Here is a 20,431-nt window from a genome sequence, read left to right as displayed (position 1 = left end):
AGGCTCCTCCCAGTTGTTCAAGCTAGTGGAATTGTCCAGCAAGTCCCATATAGGCAAACTTCAGGTAGATTTCTGCCCTTGGTCATCAAGAGTCCCAGTAAATACAAGCAACGTTTCCAAAACAATATATGGAAAAGAGACTGATTCTTATTATTTCTCAAATTTTTTGTGTGTAAGTCTTTGTACACAATGATACATTTTACTCCATAAAATACTTGAAATAGCTGAAGTTTACAAGCCCATTAAATTATGAAATGAGATAATGATTGTGTTAAGTGGCTATACTAAGGTATAAGGGGACACTGAGTTTCAATAGGAAAATCTTCTATGTACAATGTTACCTTTCAATTGAATTCACTTCTTATCTTAATGTTTAGTCTTATACTATCACAAAAATGAGTTAATAAAATTATTTACAGGATTAAGTCAGAGCATCACAGTGCTTACCTATATATATACATATATTACAGTAGGACTCTTTGTGTATCATGAAAATTCATAGAAAATTTTTAAAAAGACAGGCTGAGAAATCGATGTCTTCATAGATTTTTGCAGATTATTTTAATCCGATTCATCACTGCTGAAGTAAGAGCTGTCACAGTATTCAGCCGTGTAAAGGAACTTATGAATACTTGGGTTCATCTTCGGGATCCAGTGTCGGGGAACCAGATATGTTGAAAGATTAAATAAATCTACAAATACCTTGTATCTGTCACTGGAAAAACACAAATATACAGAGGGTGCAGATTTATTGACATGAAATATTTAAAATTTCTCAGATAATGATTTAGTATTTAATATTATGCTTCATTATACATTATGTATTATATTTTGTGCATATTATACATGTAATATTAAGGAGTCAAGGAATATTAACATTAAAATCACTTCCTTTTCATTCTACATCCAAAGTTCATGCCCATAAAACAATATTATGTGTTTCATTGATCCTGACCAGGCTGGTTCAGACTAAAACCCATAGTCTTATGATTGTCATACTACCTTCATAAAGATAAGGGTATGTTCTTATTTCTGACTTTGAAAGGATGATATGCAAAATTTCAAAAACATTTAAGCATACAAAATTCCTAGTTGTTCCTTAGAAAATATTTCCCACCTGAAAAGTAGCTGTCAAGTAACTGACATGAATGGATTAATAAATTGAAATGCCAACTTAGATTCCTAATAAATATCTACAAATGTGGTTTTAACATTTACAATCACTCTTGTGTGTGTTAGTCAACTGTTTTAACTGTTGCAGTTTTATAGAGAAAGAGCATTTGCCTTTGAGGTCGAATGAGAGCTCAAATTCTGCTCTGTAACTTGCAAACCCATGTGACCTTGAACAAGTTGTCTAAATCTCAGTGTCTTGGTTCCAGACCCTATAAAATAAAAACTACAACCCCTTCTTCTGATCAGACCTTTGTGAAGACTTCATGAGACAATGGAACACTAGAAATGTTGCAAGTGCTCATTATTCCCACCATCCACTGGTGTATATATAGGTCCATGTGGTACAATCATTTACTGTTTCATGCTTACAGAATTTATCCCCAGGGAAAGAGAAAATAGGGAATGATCGTGAAAATTCAAACCAATGAATTTTATAAGTTGTTTAGTCTTGAGTTTGTCCCTAGGGAAAATGAAAATGTATAAAAAGGATGAAAAATTGAACCTGCATGTCTTATAACTGTCAATCTTATAGAAACATTAGGAATGAAAACCATGTGCAACATGAATTTTGGAGACTAAGTGTGAATATCTAATTTGTTCTTGAGCTGATTCTCCCTTTCCGAGGGGCCTTGTAAGTTTCCTGATTTCCATATGTATGCAACTATCTCTATCTCCATCTATAATGTTGGGAACAGTAAATAAATTAACAATATAAATGTCCCATAAATCTCTCTAATGTGTTTTAAGTGCTAAATAAATCTCAACCTGTTTCTTTGTAAACACCCTCTGGGAACTCTCTGGAGTAAATGGAAGTAGTTTTTATAAAATAGAGTCATACCAGAAATCAAGAAACTATTTTTCAGCTGTGTCATCCACCAGGCAAGAGGACTTTAGTGGAATGAATGATAACTGTTTGAATCTAATCTGAACTTTTGGAAATGTTCCTCCCTGGATGAACTCTCTCATATCTTCACAAGTCGTGCGACCACAGGTACCATGCCCCTTTTCATCTCAGGATCAGAATTATGAAGTTCCAAAACTAAGGATTTTTTAAATGACCTCTCCAATATGAATACCTTAATATAACCAGTATAAATGTGTTGTCAAGAGTTTAGATGGAAGCAAGTATAAATCACATTTCTTAGATAATGTAGGTAGAGAAACCAAAAATCAGCAATTCTGGCAAGAAAAACAGGTGAATTTCCCCCATCTTACCTCACTGTTGAGCGCAGGTACTGATAGCCAGAAGACCCACCAGTGCCAGCTTTGCTACCCAGCATTCTGTGGACCATGCACACATGGTTATCTAGGCAAACACACAGATTAACTCCATGGATATTTTTCTGCCATTAGTTCTACAATTTTTTAAAAACAAGGGGTTGGTAATGATTATTGCTTCTGAGAAAACCTTCAGCCCTTATCACTTAGCCATATGGAAGGTTTGCATGTGAGAGCCAGATGAGACCAGTAGGTTGCCTGGCACCCGACTTGGTTCAGGCTATATGCATGTGACTCCATCCAACATAATGATGGACCAGCCTGTGGACACAACAGGGGAAGAGAAGGGCAATATTATGACTTTCACAAGCCCTCACTGCCTTTGCCTTCAGGGGTCCCTTCCTCCATTTAAAGGAAAAAATACATATATATGCGTATATACACACACACACATATATATATATATGAATATTTTAAAATTGCATTGGCATAAAGATGAATAAGTTATGATTATATATGAAGACATTCTACTTAACCCAAATTTAATTTTTTCTTCTGATTATTAAATAAAACATTTTCCTGGGCTTCCACAGAGAGTCTGGGCCTTAGGCACTATGCTCGTTGTGTATAATGGGTAAATGGCCCTGGGAGAGAATAAATGTTGGGTTGATTTAAAAAAGACAGAACACAAAAAAACAAACCCATTCAACCACAAAGGGGGAAAGAAAAGATAGCAGGAAGGAGAGCAGACAGATGAAGAAAAGGAATAAAGGAACAGGATGGGAGGGAAGGATTACTGGGGTTGAGGTGGTAGTGCTGGAAGGGGTGGGGAGACTTACATCTCCACTTAGTCATGAGTGTGTCTATGTCCATGAGAGAAGTCAGCAGCTGAAAGGGCACCTGGAATCTAGGCTCTTCCCTAAAGAAGAAATAATCATGAAAAGAAATCTACTGAAGCAAACCCAATGTGTTCAGAGGCCGTGAGTTTTATAATCTGTTGGTTCTGGAAACAAATGTCAACTTTGCCTCTTGAGACCTAGAGCAGCCCTGAATTATTCTCAAACTTAGTTTCTTCATCTCAAAAATGAGGATACTATTACTCAACTTAGAGCATTTGTTTAAAGGGTCTAGAATATTCCATGTAATATATGTGAAGTGACCGGGCAGAATCACACCCAACATTGATTCTCGTTAAAAGGTAGACATGGGGGCGCCTGGGTGGCTCAGTTGGCTAGGCCTCCAATTCTTGGTTTCAACTCAGGTCATGATCTCAGAGTCCTGAGATCAACCTTGCACCTGGCTGCATGCTGAGCACAGAGTCTGCTTGATATTCTCCCTCTCCTTGTGTGCCTCCCCTCAACTTGTGCATGCTCTCTCACTCTGTCTCTCAAATAAAAATACAGCTTCTTCTAGGAAAAACTCAAAAACAAAAATTGCTTTTAATTTCCTCTAATACATATTTTTTTTTCTTTCTTCATCCATTTATTCAATACTCACAGTACATTTTCTGCTTCAGATACATAAACTTGAGAGGCATAACTGAGCAGGATTTTAGGAAAAGAGTCAAAAATGTTTTCTGGATGTTTCTGAAGAAATGAATTTGAGAAGTTTTCTCTAAAGATTTTATTTATTTGAGAGAGAGAGGACACGAGCTATGGGGAGGGGTAGAGGGAGGAGCAGACTCCGTGCTGAGGAGGGAACCTGACTCAGACCTCGGTCCCAGGACCCTGAGATCATAGCTGAACCAAAGGCAAATGCTTAACCAACTGAGCCACCCAGGCGCCCCGGAATTTGGGAAGATTAAAAACTCAAATAAATACAAGAGGTCCAATAAACAGAGGTTTTGTTTTGGTTTTGTTTTTAATGTTTGCTAGTGTGCTCTCCATTGTTCTGACACATTTAATTTATGAAGCATGAAGATGAGGCCTTCATACACATGGAATGTGAGTAAATGGACATTTAAAGGACACCTCATGCACTTTAGACAGTGAGGACAATTTTACTTGAAGTTGCAAAATAAAGAAGATAACAATTTATAAAGTTGTTTTCACTTTATCTACTTTTTTAAATTTCATAAAACAAAAATAACTACAACATCATTTAACGATGGAAGATATTCTGTGACAGTTTCTGAGGTTGATTAAACTTTGGCAGTTTAGGACACTTAATGTCATATAATATACTGTAGAATTTAATAAAAAAGATATTTAATTAATTAGTGGGTGTATATATGTATATTTCTATCCACTATAGGGATAAAATTATACTGTTAATATCTAAAAGACAAAAACTAATGAATCTTCACAATTATTTTCTAAGCTTCCCTCCAAAACTTAATGACTTTTTACAACTATGATTGCAGTTTATAAGGTTTATACCTGATACATTATCTGTACCCACTCCTCAGCTTCTGTTATACTCTTCTATTTTGCTTTTACCTGTAAAAATAGATCATCAAGGCCCCCTGAAGTGCTCTGTATGACAGTCGTCTTTCACCTATAGGATACATAGTGAGTTTCAATTTAATGAGGAATTTAGGGAAGTCATATTAATTTTGTATCATCACCTTAAATAATTAAGTTTTATATTTTTTTAGAAAACAATGTTTCAGGTTAAATTTTTTATTCCTTAAATTCAAAAATAAAACTAATATATATATCTATATATGCATATATATATATAAACTACTTGGCTTCAAGGAGTACAACTATTAAATAAATTAAAGAACTAAAATCATCTTAAAGAAATTCAATATGGTTGGGCCACATGAGATCATCAATCACTTTGAAGAAAGGCTATGTTAAAGTTTTTATCTTTATTTTAAAAACAATAAGAAGGAAATGCTGTGAAATGTGTAGATATGAAGGCATTGATAACACTGATCAATGAACTTCAGAAAATAATAGCCTTACATTAATTATGTTGGAAAGTCTAAATATGTGCTCTCTCTGGTCTCCTTGGGAAACTGATTTTCTCTGCAAAGCCACCCTTGCCCTCATAATACTTATTCCTCTGCTCTGTACTACTGTACTGTTTACAATTACACTGCTTTTCTTCATTTCCATGCCTATTACATTGTGAACTAAATTGCAAAATCATATCTGATTTCTCCTGGTATCCTGAATGTCTGACACATATTATGAAATCTTCTGACTACATCTTTGAGATAGATTGGGCATGTAAACTTACCACTTAAGGTTATAACAGATAAAATTAAATCAGTTCTTGATTCTATGAGTGTAATATCAATTTTCATTTTATTTCCCGCATGTGAGATTTGATACTTTGATCTCATAGTCATACATCCTGGGGAAAGGGTGCTTAGAATGAAATACTCACCCTTACTATAGAGATGTTCATGACGTTTCTCATCAAATAAGGAGAGTAACACCTCTTTTTGTTTCTGAAACTCAGCCATTTGTTCCTCTTTTTCTTCTGACTCTTCCTTAGCCTTGGAGGAAGATATCACATTAATATCCCCAAAAAGGGGATTCTTATTTCATAGATTCTTATTTCGGAAAACATGTCTTCTGAGAAATAGACGCACCAGGAGCAGAAAAGGTGCACTTGGAATATTTACCACATCATCTAATACAACTTGGAAACTGTAACTTATGAGATGGGTTTTTTCCTACTGGTTCTATCCTTCTATTCATTTATATAACTTGTTAATCTCAAATATTATTTTCATAAATATCATGAGAAATGGATTCAGATGGGCAAAACTGCAGATAACTACAAGTGACTGACAATGTTCTAATTTTAGACAGCTATTTTTTAAAACAGAAAGTAAAGTAATTTCACTTAGGAAAAAATAAGACTTTCTAGTCAAAAAAACTATCCAATTAAAATTCTATATTCAGTATTATATATTGTAAGTATGATTTTTTAGACTTTTTCCACCCTCAGATATTTTTTCATTTGCTATCTATTGATTGATTTAAAGAAATTCTTATAGTTCTGCCTACTACATATCTTTTACTTACAACTCAATTCAGCTGAAGCAAAAATCAGTTAAGTCAATTATTTTTAGTTTGAACAATCACTCATGTGGTCAGAACTTGTAAGCACATTATTATCAATTAATTACTCATTTATTTAGTAAATGTCATGCTAAGGTAATAGAGATAAAATTGTGAGCAAAAATTGAGTTCCCTGATCTCATGCAGTACATCATCTGGTGGGAATAAGACATTGAACAAATAATCACCTAGTCATTACATTGCAAGTGTGGACAGTACAAAACAGGAGCCATATAATGCCATGATGACTTACAGTAGTCACGAGGTCAAGGGAGATCTTTTTTGTAAAGATATATTTATTTAAGAGAAAGAAAGAGAGTGAGAGAGTGCAAGGAGAGGGCCGGGGATGGGGGAGAGAGAAAGAATCTCAAGCAGACTGCCTGCTGAGCAAAAACCCTGATCCCAGGACTCTGAGACCAAGACCTGAGCCAAAATCAAGAGTTGGATTCTCAACAGACTGCACAACCTAGACGCCCCAGGGGGAGATCTTTCTGAATAAGTTCTCCTTGAACTTGAAGAATGGAACGAATTATCTGGGGAAGAATATTTCAAGCCCAGAGAATAACATGAAAAAGATTCTGTGGTGATAAATTAACGAACTAAATTCATCTTAAAGAAATTCAATATGGTTGGGCCACATGAGATCATCAATCACTTTGAAGAAAGGCTATGTTAAAGTTTTTATCTTTATTTTAAAAACAATAAGAAGGAAATGCTGTGAAATGTGTAAGCATGATGATTCGCACACCTGTACCCCTGGGACAAATAATGCATTATATGTTAATAATAATTTTAAAAATTTTTAAAAATTAAAAAATAAAATACCTACTGTTAAAAAAACCATAAGGAGGAACAAACACATTTCATGCAAAAGCAGAACGTGATCAGATCTGCATTTTGAGAAGACTGCTCAAACTGGTATGTAAAATAAATTGGAATGGAGTCCTACTGGGGAGAAGTAAAGGATAGTTTAGAGAAATTACGAGACCAGGTGAAAAACAAGAGCAGTTTGGATTTGATTAAGAGTGATAGATAAAATGGAGGTACCTGAGAGCTATTCAGAAGGTGAAATTTGTAGGATTTGGTGATAAGTTGAAGAAGTGATTGAGGAAGAGGGAGGTGCCAGTGATCAATTATACATTGCAGACTTGACAGATTAGGTGGTTTGTAAGGGAAAAATTTCTTCAATTTGTAGAAGACTGAGTTGATAGGAGCATGGAAGGAGGAGAGAATTTTTTAAGTGTGGTTTTATGGTTATGTTTTTGAGAGGACCAGGAGGAGATTATAAAGTAGGGTGTGAAATATGTAATTTGAAATTTAAAGAGCTATCTATGCTCGAGATGAATGTTTGAGAGTTATGGTTTAGAAGCAGATATTAAAACAGTGGGTATGAATGAGTTCATGTAGTGAGAGTACAGAGAGAGAAGAAAAAGTGTCTAAGCCAATGCATTGGGAAATCCCATCATATATCAGTCGGAGAAGAAAATTGAGTCAGTAAAGGGGACAAATCAAGACAATAAGGGCCAGAGAATTAAAGGAAGACAATGTCATGCCAAACCAAGGGGAAAGAAAATATCCAAGAAAGAATAAGTAGTCATTATTGAATGCCACTAGGAGATGAGGTAAAACGAAAATGGCCATCGGATTTATATACCTGGAGGCCATCTTTCAATGAGGGGACAAGAAGACAGACTGGATTGGGCTGAGGATTAGATGATAAAGAAATACCTACACTAACCATGTTCTAAATACCCAACAGATATTCACCTAACTTAATGCTCATAATAGTCCTACAAGGAAGATACTCTTACTTCCTATTTTCCTATTGGTGAAAGTGAAGCGAAGAGAGTTTAATTAACAGAAGTTCCATGTCAGTCGTTAAGGTGTGAAGCTGGAACTTGAACCTATGCAGGGTGACTGACTTAAAAGTTCCAGCTTTAAGTACTACCTGATGCAGCCTCTCCAGATATAGAATTGGAACAATTCTTTCAAGAAATGTAGTCATGAAGAGAAGATGAGAAATGAAGAATCAACAATAACATTCTTAAGATGAAAGAAATTTGAACTGAGAGCCAGTAGGAAGGGCCCTGCAAATATGTACGGGTCCTGGGAAAACTATATGGTTAAATATATTTGGTTGACTGGTCTTTTGTGAGCCTACTTCTGTCTAGAATTGGTCACAATACGAAATTTTCAATACAAGTTAAAAGGTCTATTAATCTGATAAATTTATCAAAAACAAAATCTTATCTATAATGAACTTCTTAATTTAGTTTTTATGATATGTAAATAAAATAAAATTTATTATGTAATTTATTTCTTACAGATACATTTATGAAAGGAAAAGAATATAAGGAAAATAGAAGTTTAAGAGAAAATTGGAGATTTGTTAAATTCTCGATATTTCATCTGTTATAAACTTATATTTAGTTATGGCATCATAAATACCTGAATTCTTGTGAATTCTTCCTCCAGGCCCTTCACAATGTTGTTTTCAAACTTTCCCCAGAAGTTAAATCCATGTGGTTCTAATCCTGGTGTTCTTTCCAGCCATGCCTGAAGTATTTTTTAAGTAAATAAATTATAAAATTTAAAATATGTAAAATACATTGTGCCTAACATCTACGAACTTGAAACAGGAAATTTTCTTAATTTTGAGAAACATTTGTCACATGTTTTTTGTATGTAAATATTATGTTTCCCTTCTATTTCATTTAAAGAATAGCAATTTATTATATTTCACTTCTTAATCTTTAAAGCAATCATATCGATAAGTATTTTCTCTTTATTTGTTAAGAAATAGATTATTACAGAAATCCTAACATTGTTCTATAAATCTATGAACATATCTAAATGTTGTTTGAATGAAGTCTTCTGGTTTATTCTCAAAATACCTTATGGCTTAGGAGCTGAAGGATGTAGGAACATGGTATACTTAGCAACTTTGAAATCAATTAATAACTTAATTATTTTAAGAGTCCATAAGACTTATTTTAAAAAGGTACTTTAATTTCAGGAGAGTGAACATATACAAGATTTTTTTAATGTAAAAATGAAACAAAATTCATGCATCTCTGTGGATTCCTATTTAACCTATTTTTCATTTTGAAATTAGCTTTGTGATTCTTTCTTCCTCTATCTTTATGAGTTGTTCTGGCATTAGATACAATGTATTGACCTAAATCCACATTTACAATACTGAGGGGATTAGTGTGCAGAGTAGAAGTCCCTAAAAGAAAATGTTAATTTGCAAAGGTAAAAAACAAAAAAACAAAAAACAAAACCAAACCAAAAAAAACCTCTTGTGAAAGAAATTAGGACCATATAATCTTTATTTAATAATTTACTTCTGAAGAAACAGTAATCCTTTAAGACCTTTTATAGACCCATAGGGAATTAAGTTATGAAGAGAACAAATTCTGAAGACTATACTCTTCGTAATTTAAGTTAATTGAGAAAAATACGCAACATGTAGAACTGTTCAATAATGGAATATTTTAAAGAAGTAAACCTCATTTAATAATTAACTACACTCAACTTAAAAATCAGCTAATTAAATGTGGTTTAGTAGGCTTGCTTAAAAGAATTATTTTTTATAAGATGAAGTTATTAAATATTAACACAGCTGATTATATAAATATTTCTGAAACTCTCAGGAGAGTTCTTTATATTTTAAATATTTTAATTAGTTGAGTTTAAGTATTTTTATAAGTTCTTCTGCTTTAATTTACAATGAATGTGACAAAACACTTCAGTTTTAAAATTTTGATCTAACAGAAACTAAATTAACAAGACACGGGGAGTAAGACTTCAAAGATAATATTTGAGTATGTACCTCCACTAGCTGCAGTAGTGTTTTCTCTTGCTCCGACTTAAGTAGCAGTTCATTATCTTCTCCTTTGAAGTTATCACGATAATGTCTTCTGTTGTAAGGGACCCTCAAATTCTGAAGGACACCTATCTTGTTTTCTAAGAGTCGGAATTGCAAACTCTGGAAGCCTGATGCTGGAGATAAGTACTCTCTGGATAAATGGAGGAAGGCAAGAGAAAAGAAGAGGAGGGTTGACATTGTAAATCATTGTTATGCTTTCTTCTATTGAGAGGTCATCAGTTCTATTCTTTTAGGTATCACCAGGAACAGGGACACCACTGCCTAGAGTTGGACCTGCGATTTGATCTTACTGAAGAAAGAAAATTGGGCCTCCTAAACATCATTATTGCTGTCAATTAATCAATTTAAAGATGGCGTGTGTACACAGTGTGAGAAATGTCATATATGCATGTGCATATGTATATACATAAACACACACATACATATATACACATATATGTTTATGTGTTTGTGTACTAATTTTTTCCTGAGATAAAGACACGTGGACATTGTGCAATATTTCCTATTCTATAGTACTAAAAGATTCTTTACAGATTCAATCCCTCCTAAAAGTTATATTCTTGGATATCATCATTGATCTCACTATCTAGCGTCATTATGAACACAATGAGATATTATCAGTAAAACAAATGATATATTGCCTGACACAAAATAAGCAATCAAAAAATGTTATTACTTCCACTCCACAGTCACCCAGACTCTTATATCCTTCTAAGGTTCCTTCATCTAATTGGTTTTAAGACTTCAATTTTTTAAAACCACTATGAAGGAATTTTACTACATTTCTACTTGACTATCACACATGTTTGAGACACTGCTTATTACATGATTAAATGGACCCAATGTTCTTAAGAAAAGCTCTTCTATGATTTTGGTACAAAAAAACTTAAAAAAAAAAAAATATATATATATATATATGGCTTTGGCTACCTGGAAATGCAGTGCTAACATTTATAGTTCAATCCATAACTTAAACTGACACTTTTGCTGACCGGTTTCCTGTCAACTCTGTTTCTCTTTTATTTTTAGTTTGAAATTTTTAAAAATTTAGTTAGATGTTTTGTGTCAGTGATGTTGCCATTTTGATAAGTTATCTAAAATTCTTTTTAATGGCTTTTCAACCTTTGAGTAAGATCAAGCGTAAAATCCTTTTTAGATAAAAACAGGGCACACAACAATGAATTGAAATTAATCGATCATATTATGTTCATATGTAAAAGTGAGTGAAGGAATATTTTTATTAACTTTTATTAACTCAAATGCTTTGTGATTAAGTCTCCTTCATGTTTGTAGTGGCACAGTGTCAGTGGGACAGGCTTTTTACACAGAACACATGTTCCTCTTTTACCCCATAGGAATGAAAGGGTAAACGCCACTGCCCCTTTTTTTTATTATGTTCAGTTAGTCTCTATATAGAATGTCATTAGTTTCTGTTCTTTCTTTAAAGATTTTATTTATTTATTTGACAGAGAGAGAAATCATAAGTAGGCAGAGAGGCAGGCAGACAAAGAGGGGGAAGCAGGCTCCATGCTGAGCAGAGAGCCCCATGTAGGGCTCCATCCCAGGACCCTGAGATCATGATCTGAGCCGAAGGCAGAGGCTTAACTCACTGAGCCACCCAGGCACCCCTAGAATGTCATTAGTTTTTGATGTAGTGTTCAATGTAACACCCAGTGCACATCACAACATGTGCCCTTCTTAATATCCATCACCCTCCTTACAAAGCCACCAGTCCACACCTGAAGTCGTTGAAGTCCAAGGGCGTCATGGTTTCCAGGACAGAAAACTGCTGTACTAGTAGTTTCAGGATCACTGCCACCCGGTGCATCCGAGTAACAACCTTCAGCATGTTCCTTTCGTCCCTGACCTGATGGTTAAGAAATGAAACATCAAGTAATCAATCCTGTTTTCTGGGAGATACAATAGACTATCAACAACAGTGTACCTCTATGAACTTTCTCTATTTTAATTTAATTTAATTTAATTTATTTATTTGACAGAGATCACAAGTATGCAGAGAGGAAGACAGAGACAGAGAGGAGGAATCAGGCTCCCTGCTGAGTAGAGAGCCTGATGTGAGGCTAGATTCCAGGATCCTGAGATCACGACCAAGCAAAAGGCAGAGGCTTAACCCACTGAACCACCCAGACACCCCAAACTTTTAAAGTTCTCTATTTTAAAGAGAAACATGGGAATTAAAAATTGAGTTAGAGAGGAGAAGGGAGTTGGGAAAAATTGGAAGTGGAGGTGAATCATGAGAGACTATGGACTCTGAAAAACAATCTGAGGGGTTTGAAGTGGCCGGGGGGTGGGAGGTTGGGGTACCAGGTGGTGAGTATTATAGAGGGCACGGATTGCATGGAGCACTGGGTGTGGTGAAAAAAAAATGAATACTGTTATGCTGAAAATAAATAAATTTAATTAAAAAAAATAGAAAAAAAATTTCCATAAACATATATGGAATTAATAGCCACTTTGAGTTGTGTGTGAAGATTTTCTGCAAAAGAGGAGTCATTTCTATTTCTTTAAAAAGAGAAAATTATATGGAAGCAAATGAGAGGCCAATTTTGGAACACAACAGCCACTGATGTCAAAGTAAATCTCTCTCTTAGTTGGCTTTGAGGAATAAAGGTGGAGGAAACATGACAACTTCTGGGTGAAGATTAAGCAACACTGTTGGGGCCGATTCCACGTTAAAACCTGTTAAACCCCTAGGGCCTGCCTAGACCTACTTAGCTGTAGTGACTCCATGTTGCCTGGGTAGACATTTTGTTGTTTAATAAAGCCTCAGCAGTTACTGCTCTTGGTAACTGTTACTAAAACACAGCACCTAAAACAAGGTAACTGTTACTAAAACACAACACCTAAAACAAGGCAACTGTTACTAAAACACAACACCTAAAACAAGGCCAGACAGGTGGAAACATCCAATCAGCCAAAGCCACATATGTAAAGGTCTGAGGATGTACCCTATAAAACTAGCCTGTAAGACCAAGGGGTCGTCACTCTCTTCAGAGGCGGCCCTGGCCGGTCAGTCTGGTTCCTGATGCCTGGCATAAAATAAAACTCTTGTTAAACCTTAACTTCATGTCAGTCTCGCTCCTTTGATAACGGACCCAACAACACCTGGATAAACCTGCTTTTTACCAAGAGCCTCAAAGTGGCCATTAACATAAGTGGGGAGAGCGCTCCATCCCAAGACTCTGGGATCATGACCTGAGCAGAGAGCAGACCCTTATCTGACTGTGCCACTCAGGTGTCCTCTTTTTCTTTCTTCTACCACTCTCTTCTTCTTTTTGTTTCACCTTCCTCATCATTGTTCCTATCTCCCCATAGCAAGTATTTGTTAGAAATAACATCTTGAAAGAAACACACACACACAGTCTCACACACACACACACACACACACACGAAATATAATTCTGGTACCTATTATTTAAAGGATCTATATTAGCTATTTTGGCAATCTACCATCATATATAACAACTTTCTTTAAGGGCAAAAAAAAAAAAAAAAAATCGAGTTCTAAACAAGAGGACTGAAACTGAAATTTGAATCTTAAAGCAATGTGTAGCTCTAGGGTAATAGGCACTGAAAAAGTATGACTACACACTTGTCCACTCAGAAAGGTTTTTTAAATGTTTCCATTAAGTAATCATTCCATCATTTAGTCATAAGTTTTACTAATTAACAGTATTCTACATCCCCCCCCCCAAAAAGTATAAATCCAACATTGTAACATGAGAACTCACATGGCCATTCTGAAAGATCTCTCGAACAGAATCTAATTCCCAGAGGATTTGCTTAAACCAGAGTTCATAAGCTGCAATGAGAAAAACCATTGTCAAGTTGAAAGTTATGGTAGCATTTTTACCATAATTATATAAAAGACAAAGTCAACACATCAAAAAAGAAATAAATGTAATTTTAAAATAATAAATGCTAATATAATATTATATTTATACTAAAAACAAATACTACTGTTAATGTTATGATAGTCTTCTTTCATTGAATGTTTTACTATGCCAACCATGTTTTCTATATGCTTCATATTCATTATTATTATTTTGACTTCTTTCAACAAATAAATTATCTATGTCTTTTAAGATATAGCACATAATCTAATTCCAATTTCTTGTGTGGAAGCTGGAGGTTTATGGGAAAGCAGAAGTGACACTCATCTCCATTCCATACTGAGATATTAATAATCACTAACCTGAAGAATATGACAAAACTTTGTTTTCTGGATGCTTAGAATATTATGGAGAGGACAAGCTTGTGAATAGTCTAAAACTTCATTGTATTTATCTAACTCTCTGAGTACCTAGCACAGTGCTTGCATAAGATAAACATTGGGTGATCATTTTATGAATAAATGAACTAAATAGCCAGTGTAGTCATTAGATGAGCATAGAACATCAAAAATCTTAGAGATATCTGGTGCATTCTATTTGGTGCTATTATACGGGTAAAGGCTATGGCTAAGTGGAGGAATCAGATCATAATTTTAAATTATATTTAAGAAGTCTTCCAGGAATCTAATTTTCATATCTGGACCAAGAGAAAATCAAATATTTATTCATCGGTTTCTGTATCTTTTTATTCAGGTTTAACTTTGTGTGCCTAGTTCCATGACCCACTGACCATGAGCCATAACTGAAGGGTGAGAGGACAGTTTCCTTATCAAATCATGGTAGTTCCCATTTGTTGTATGCTTATCTTGTGCAAGACTCCTTGGGCTAAGTGCTCAATGCACATGAGCTCATTTTATCTTCACAAAACTCTATGAATAAGAAGATAAAATAATTGTCTCCATTTTACAGATGGAGAAAGAATTATTGCTCAAGAAACCTGACCAAGGCCACATAAATTTACAGTGGTAGAGAGAGGAGTCTAAACAATTTTCTGATTCCAAATATGTGCTACCCTGCCATGAGTCCTCTTCTATTGATTTTTGTCTTAGTCTAAATCACCAATAAAAATGTTAACATGAAAACAGGAGAGGTGATACATCAACTCAATTATTTTCCACCTTCATCTTTTTACTCCCAAGGGGCTGATCATTTTAACCAGTCAGTGAAGCAAGCAACCATTTGAGGAAAAGACACAAAGAACAGGTAGGGAAAGAAAACAGGTCTCGAAATGGAGCACTGACTAGTATGAATCCTTGGACCTGGTCAGACAGAGGACACTATTATGCCTCCAACAATCTTAGAGTAAATCTTAATATGCTGGGGTCACAGACCTCTTTAAGACACATATTCATGAAATTCTGCACACAATTTCAATGAGTCAGGTACTTTCCAAACTCCTGAAATCATGGATTGCTACATTAAAAACCACTGCCCAGAGGTAAGAAGACTGGAGAGAATAAATGCACACTTTATACAAATTTTATATTTTTGTTTAGTACTAGATCTATATATAATTATGTAAAGTCACAATAAATTTGAATGTCTAATTCTTGAAAATAGTTTATTTATTTTTGGGGAGGAGGTGGGGCAGAGAAAGGAGTAGAGAGAGAATCTCCAGCAGACTCTCCACCCAGCAAGTAGCCTGATGTGGGGCTCCCTCCCACAACCCTGAGATCATGATCTAAGCTGAAATCAGGAGTCTGAGAGTTGGTCACTCAACCAACTGAGCCACCCACACACTCTTTGATTTAAAGTTCCAAGCTGAAAAACAGTACCATCTTATCTTGCAAATTCCTTGTGAATTCCAAGAGATAGAAAGTTCCCTTGGATTTAAGAGCTAAAGTTCTACCTGATCCAATTAGCAGCAAAGTAACATAAAGAAGATTGTTACAAATTCTAGAGGGATGCCTTATGAGAATTTACCCGGCAGCAAAATATTCTGAAGCGTTTCTAAGGGAAGTGATTCCTTGATCTTTCAGCATGCTTTCCTCATTATCGTGGGGAAATGCCTGTGGAATAGTTACCATCTAATCTTTTGTGCAACTTACCTTGATGAGTTATGATAAAAAGATGTTCATCATGGATTTTATTTCCTTTTATTTCACTTTGAAGTTCCTGTGCATTCAAAACCTTTTCTAACTTTAAACAAAACAAACAACAAAAAAAGAAAGACTAATTTTGTATAAACTTCCAGTTATAGGATGGACATGTTATAGGGATCTAATGTACAGCACAGTGATTATAGTTAATAAACTTTATTATATTCTTGAAACTTGCTTAGAGAGTAGGTCTTAAACGTCTTCACCACAAAAAAGAAATGGTAATTATGTGATACAATGCAGATGTTAGCTAATGTTATGTTGATAATCATTTTGCCATATATAAGTGTGTCAAATGAACATGTTATATACCTTAAGTTTACACAATGTTATACATCCATTATATCTCAATAAAGCTGAAAAATTTTTAAAAAAAGAAAAATTAATTTTGAAATTGTAAATCTTATTTTTAATCAATTTTAATAAGAAGTAGAATACAATATCGAAAAAAAAATCTCCAAATTCCCAAATTCTCTAGAAGCTATCTTTTAAACAATTCATGAGTTTTAATCATAAAGAATGAGTTAAATTTATGATTTTTATTCTTTTCAGAACAACTTGTATTGGGTAGGATTCTATGTAACAAATACAACTGTACTCAACGAGAAATCATAACCCTTTTATCTCTTGAAATGAATATGATAAAAGCTTGGTAACTTACTTAACTCACTGTTTAATCTTCTACTGTTTTATACCCCAAAGAACCTATTCTAAGAAGATTTTAACATTCTTTATCAGCTCATCCTTAGAAACCCATCAATGAAAGCACCAAAGGCTCCAAACATTTAACTTTTTAAAAAATATAGAAGACAAACAGGCCACATTTATGATCTCCAAATACTGCATTTGTAATATTCTTCTTGCATTTACTAATGATTTCAAGAAAACATGTGTCTTCAACATTTCTACTTTCCAATAAGGGATTTTAAAAACATCATCTTTTTGGATACATTTGCAATTATCCAGGCTGGGATATACAGACCATGTCCTATCTATGCAAGCTGTGCAATGTCTGCCAGTTATCTCCACTTTATCTTATCATTTACGCTCTTCTGCTTAAGATTCTGCACTCTGCTTCGACCAGACCTCTGTCAGAGAGGTGAATTTTCATATAGGAGTCACCTGAATTGTGCTAACAAAAGTCGAAAAGCATACACCTGTGTCTTTACATCCAGAAAACTTTTTGGTGATTGAGAAAAATAAAAGAAAACATCCAAAACATGAAAATGTCACTTCGCAGAATTTAGCACCTAACCGTGAAAGCTAAGCTCTACCACTTACGTGCAGGTAGTTTCCATAAATAAGTCCTCCTTTGCTGGCTTTATTCACACCGGTTTGTGATTTGTCTTCTTCATTGCCTTCTATGGATAATTTTTTAAAAGCCCCTCTGCAGATTTAATAAGGGAGAAGAAAAACAGGAGATCTTGAGAAAGCATAATAACTAATAATATGAGAGAAGAAAATTCTCTCGCTAATTGATTTTGGAGGAGATTTTTAACAAGAGAAGGATGGCAATTTTGAATGCTTTGGAAATTCAGAAATTGCAGTGTTCTTACTTGGCATTTCTAAGATCCTGACCATCCTTCAAATAGAGGTAAATACTCACCCAAAGTTGTTTCCTAAAAATGGGCACCCACTCATGGTGAAAATGCACCGTCTGTGAAGCACTGAAGTTTGACTCTGGAACGATGATATCATTGACCTTCCCAGATGTTCTCCAGCTGCCTTTTATCTCTCCTGCTCTCTCGGAACCAGCCAATCAGCCCTCCCTGTGTGCTCTTAGATAGGCTCTTGTTTCAATTGGGACAGAAGCTGAACTCTGTAAACTTTGGAGAGGATCCGTGTTGGGGACAGTATGTTTGCTAAAAGAAGTGAGCATTCTGCCAGACCAAATCATTTGACTAGCTAAGTTCTGCTTTTATATCCAAAATAACAAACATTAAATATATCAACGGAGGCCAAATTTTTAAAATGGCATTGAGTTACTCTATTCCAAGGACACACTTGGCATAGTGTTAGCATATATAATATCGTGAGCTTGTAAAAAAACAAATATTTAGTCTCTCGGTTTCAGATTGGGATATTCTTGTAACTGCTAAGCCAACAGCTGACCTGGAACATGACAGAGGCAGGGTTCATGCACAAATCCCATTTCCATCTCATTTTTACTGTTCGTCTGGCCTAAATCTCATCTAATTAGCAGCAGTTGGGCTGCTGTATTAAAAAAAAAAATTTTTTTTAATCTTTTCATTTCAGAGAGATACAGAGACAGAGTAAGCACAAGCAGGAGGAGGAGCAGAGGAAGAGGGAGAAGCAGACTCCCCACTGAGTTGGGAGCCCGACAGGGAACTCGATTCCAGGACCCCAGGTCATGACCTGAACAGAAGGCAGATACTTAATCTGCTGAGCAACCCAGGCACCCTGCGGGCTGCTATATTGTATTGGAACTTACATGGACATCATTCATTTACTGTTTACCTGTAGCACAGCAATTATAGGACCCTGGGGGTCATCCACACTGGGGTACTTTGGAGGTAAGTTAAGAACAATAATAAAGGGCCCACAGTTCTGAACAATGTCCGTGATAAAGTATATTTTCCTCGAACACATTATTGATTGGTCTCAGTTCTAAACCGAAATTCTAAACTTTATTTCTAGACCTTACTCTGCCACGGATGAATCATATGCTTTGGGGAAAAGTGGTTTAACTTCTCCAAGTATCAACTACCTCACCCAAAGAAATGAAAGTGTTCTAAACTGATCACAATTTCAAAGATCCTGACCCACCCCAACATCCTGATTGTATGAAATTCTTAATAAATGACCGTGTTTGCTGCAGTTTACGTTCCTCCTCCCCTTTTCTCCTCCTTCTCCTTCTCGTTCTTCTTCGTCTTCTTCTTCTTTTGAAATAGGATTCCACTTGGATTTTCAAAATAGTGTCCATTCAGCGGTTCATGTTAGCAACATAGAAACCAATTATTCAAAGGCTTAAATTTAATGCATTAGAGCAATTATAAATTAATCTAAGAAAGTGTTGTTGTCTTTAGCCGGAACAGTAACTATAATGGGAGTACCCTCAAATACATATATTCCCATTAGTTTTTGCATTTGAAAGTGTTATAAGATTTATGACTGGTTATAAATATATAAATATATGGTGAGCATCTCGCCAACACTTAAATCTTGCCACTGGGAAACCAGTTTCTCTCTCTCTATTTTTTTTTTTTAAACAATTTTATTTATCTATTTGACAGAGAAAGAGAGATCACAAGTAGGCAGAGAGGTAGGCAGAGAGAGGCAGAAGCAGGCTCCCCTCTGAGCAGAGAGTCAGATGTGGGGCTTGATCCCAGGACCCTGAGATCATGACCTGAGCCGAAGGCAGAGGCTTAACCCACTGAGCCACCCAGGGGCCCTGGAAACCAATTTCTCAATCCGATCTTTACCTCAGATTAGAAAATTGTTCCTTAATGATCAGATGAAAAACATCTAACCAATACAGTATTTGCTGCCCCCAAGATATTTTGCATACACATATTTTACACAAACCTCCTAGAAACACACTCTCACTCAAAGAATCAAATATAAGTATGAGAGCCTCAGGCTTTATAGCAGTTAAATAGAGGAGAATGTATGGGTAAAAGGCAACCATTTGTGGTAAGATCTACACTCACTGTATATGCATTGAGTTCTGTGTACACATTGATTACAGAAGGACCGTGTTAAAGCCTATTTGGAAGACACACAGCATGACCAATTCTTAGCCTAGGAACAACATAATCTGTTTTAGAAGTAAAAGTAGTAAAAGCCTGAGAGACACCCTGAGTGGCTCAGTCAGTTAAGTGTCCAACCCTTGATTTTGGTTCAGGTCATAATCTCAGGGTTGTGGGATTGAGCTCTACACTGGGCTCTTTATAGCCTGCTTAAGATTCTTTGTTTCCCACTCCTTCCCTCCATGACACCTCTCTCTCCCTCTCCAAAAAAAGAAAAAGCAAGAAAGAAACTTTTTTTTTTTTAAATTTATCTCATAAAAGAATATAAACAATAAATTAAGACTACTAAAACCAAAACAGACATATCTGGTTCTTCCTTGTGTTTTTTTAAGATTAGGATATA

At 35.2% G+C, this 20,431-nt stretch overlaps 1 protein-coding gene across 2 annotated transcripts; it reads right to left on the bottom strand.

Moving 5' to 3' along the window:
• Positions 1-127: 127 nt before the first annotated feature.
• TDO2 (tryptophan 2,3-dioxygenase) lies at positions 128-18,063 on the bottom strand. Of its 2 annotated transcripts, none has more exons than XM_059173837.1 (12): positions 17,925-18,063; positions 17,600-17,705; positions 16,268-16,391; positions 14,058-14,128; positions 12,045-12,172; positions 10,249-10,435; positions 8,862-8,969; positions 5,731-5,842; positions 4,830-4,887; positions 3,231-3,310; positions 2,389-2,479; positions 128-715 (listed from the first exon to the last, which is right to left on the bottom strand). In XM_059173837.1, the coding sequence occupies exons 1-12, from the start codon at positions 18,014-18,016 to the stop codon at positions 562-564; spliced, it is 1,311 nt and encodes a 436-aa protein (XP_059029820.1). In that variant the 5' UTR covers positions 18,017-18,063; the 3' UTR covers positions 128-561. The 2 variants fall into 2 exon arrangements, with proteins under 2 accessions (XP_059029820.1, XP_059029830.1); XM_059173847.1 differs by having other exon boundaries at positions 16,268-16,358.
• Positions 18,064-20,431: the final 2,368 nt, after the last annotated feature.

This window comes from Mustela lutreola, chromosome 1, assembly GCF_030435805.1.
Source record: "Mustela lutreola isolate mMusLut2 chromosome 1, mMusLut2.pri, whole genome shotgun sequence".
Classification (NCBI taxonomy): Eukaryota; Metazoa; Chordata; class Mammalia; order Carnivora; family Mustelidae; genus Mustela; species Mustela lutreola.
The sequence above is the reverse complement of the archived record's forward strand: the minus strand, read 5'-3'. Positions and strand labels throughout refer to the sequence as shown.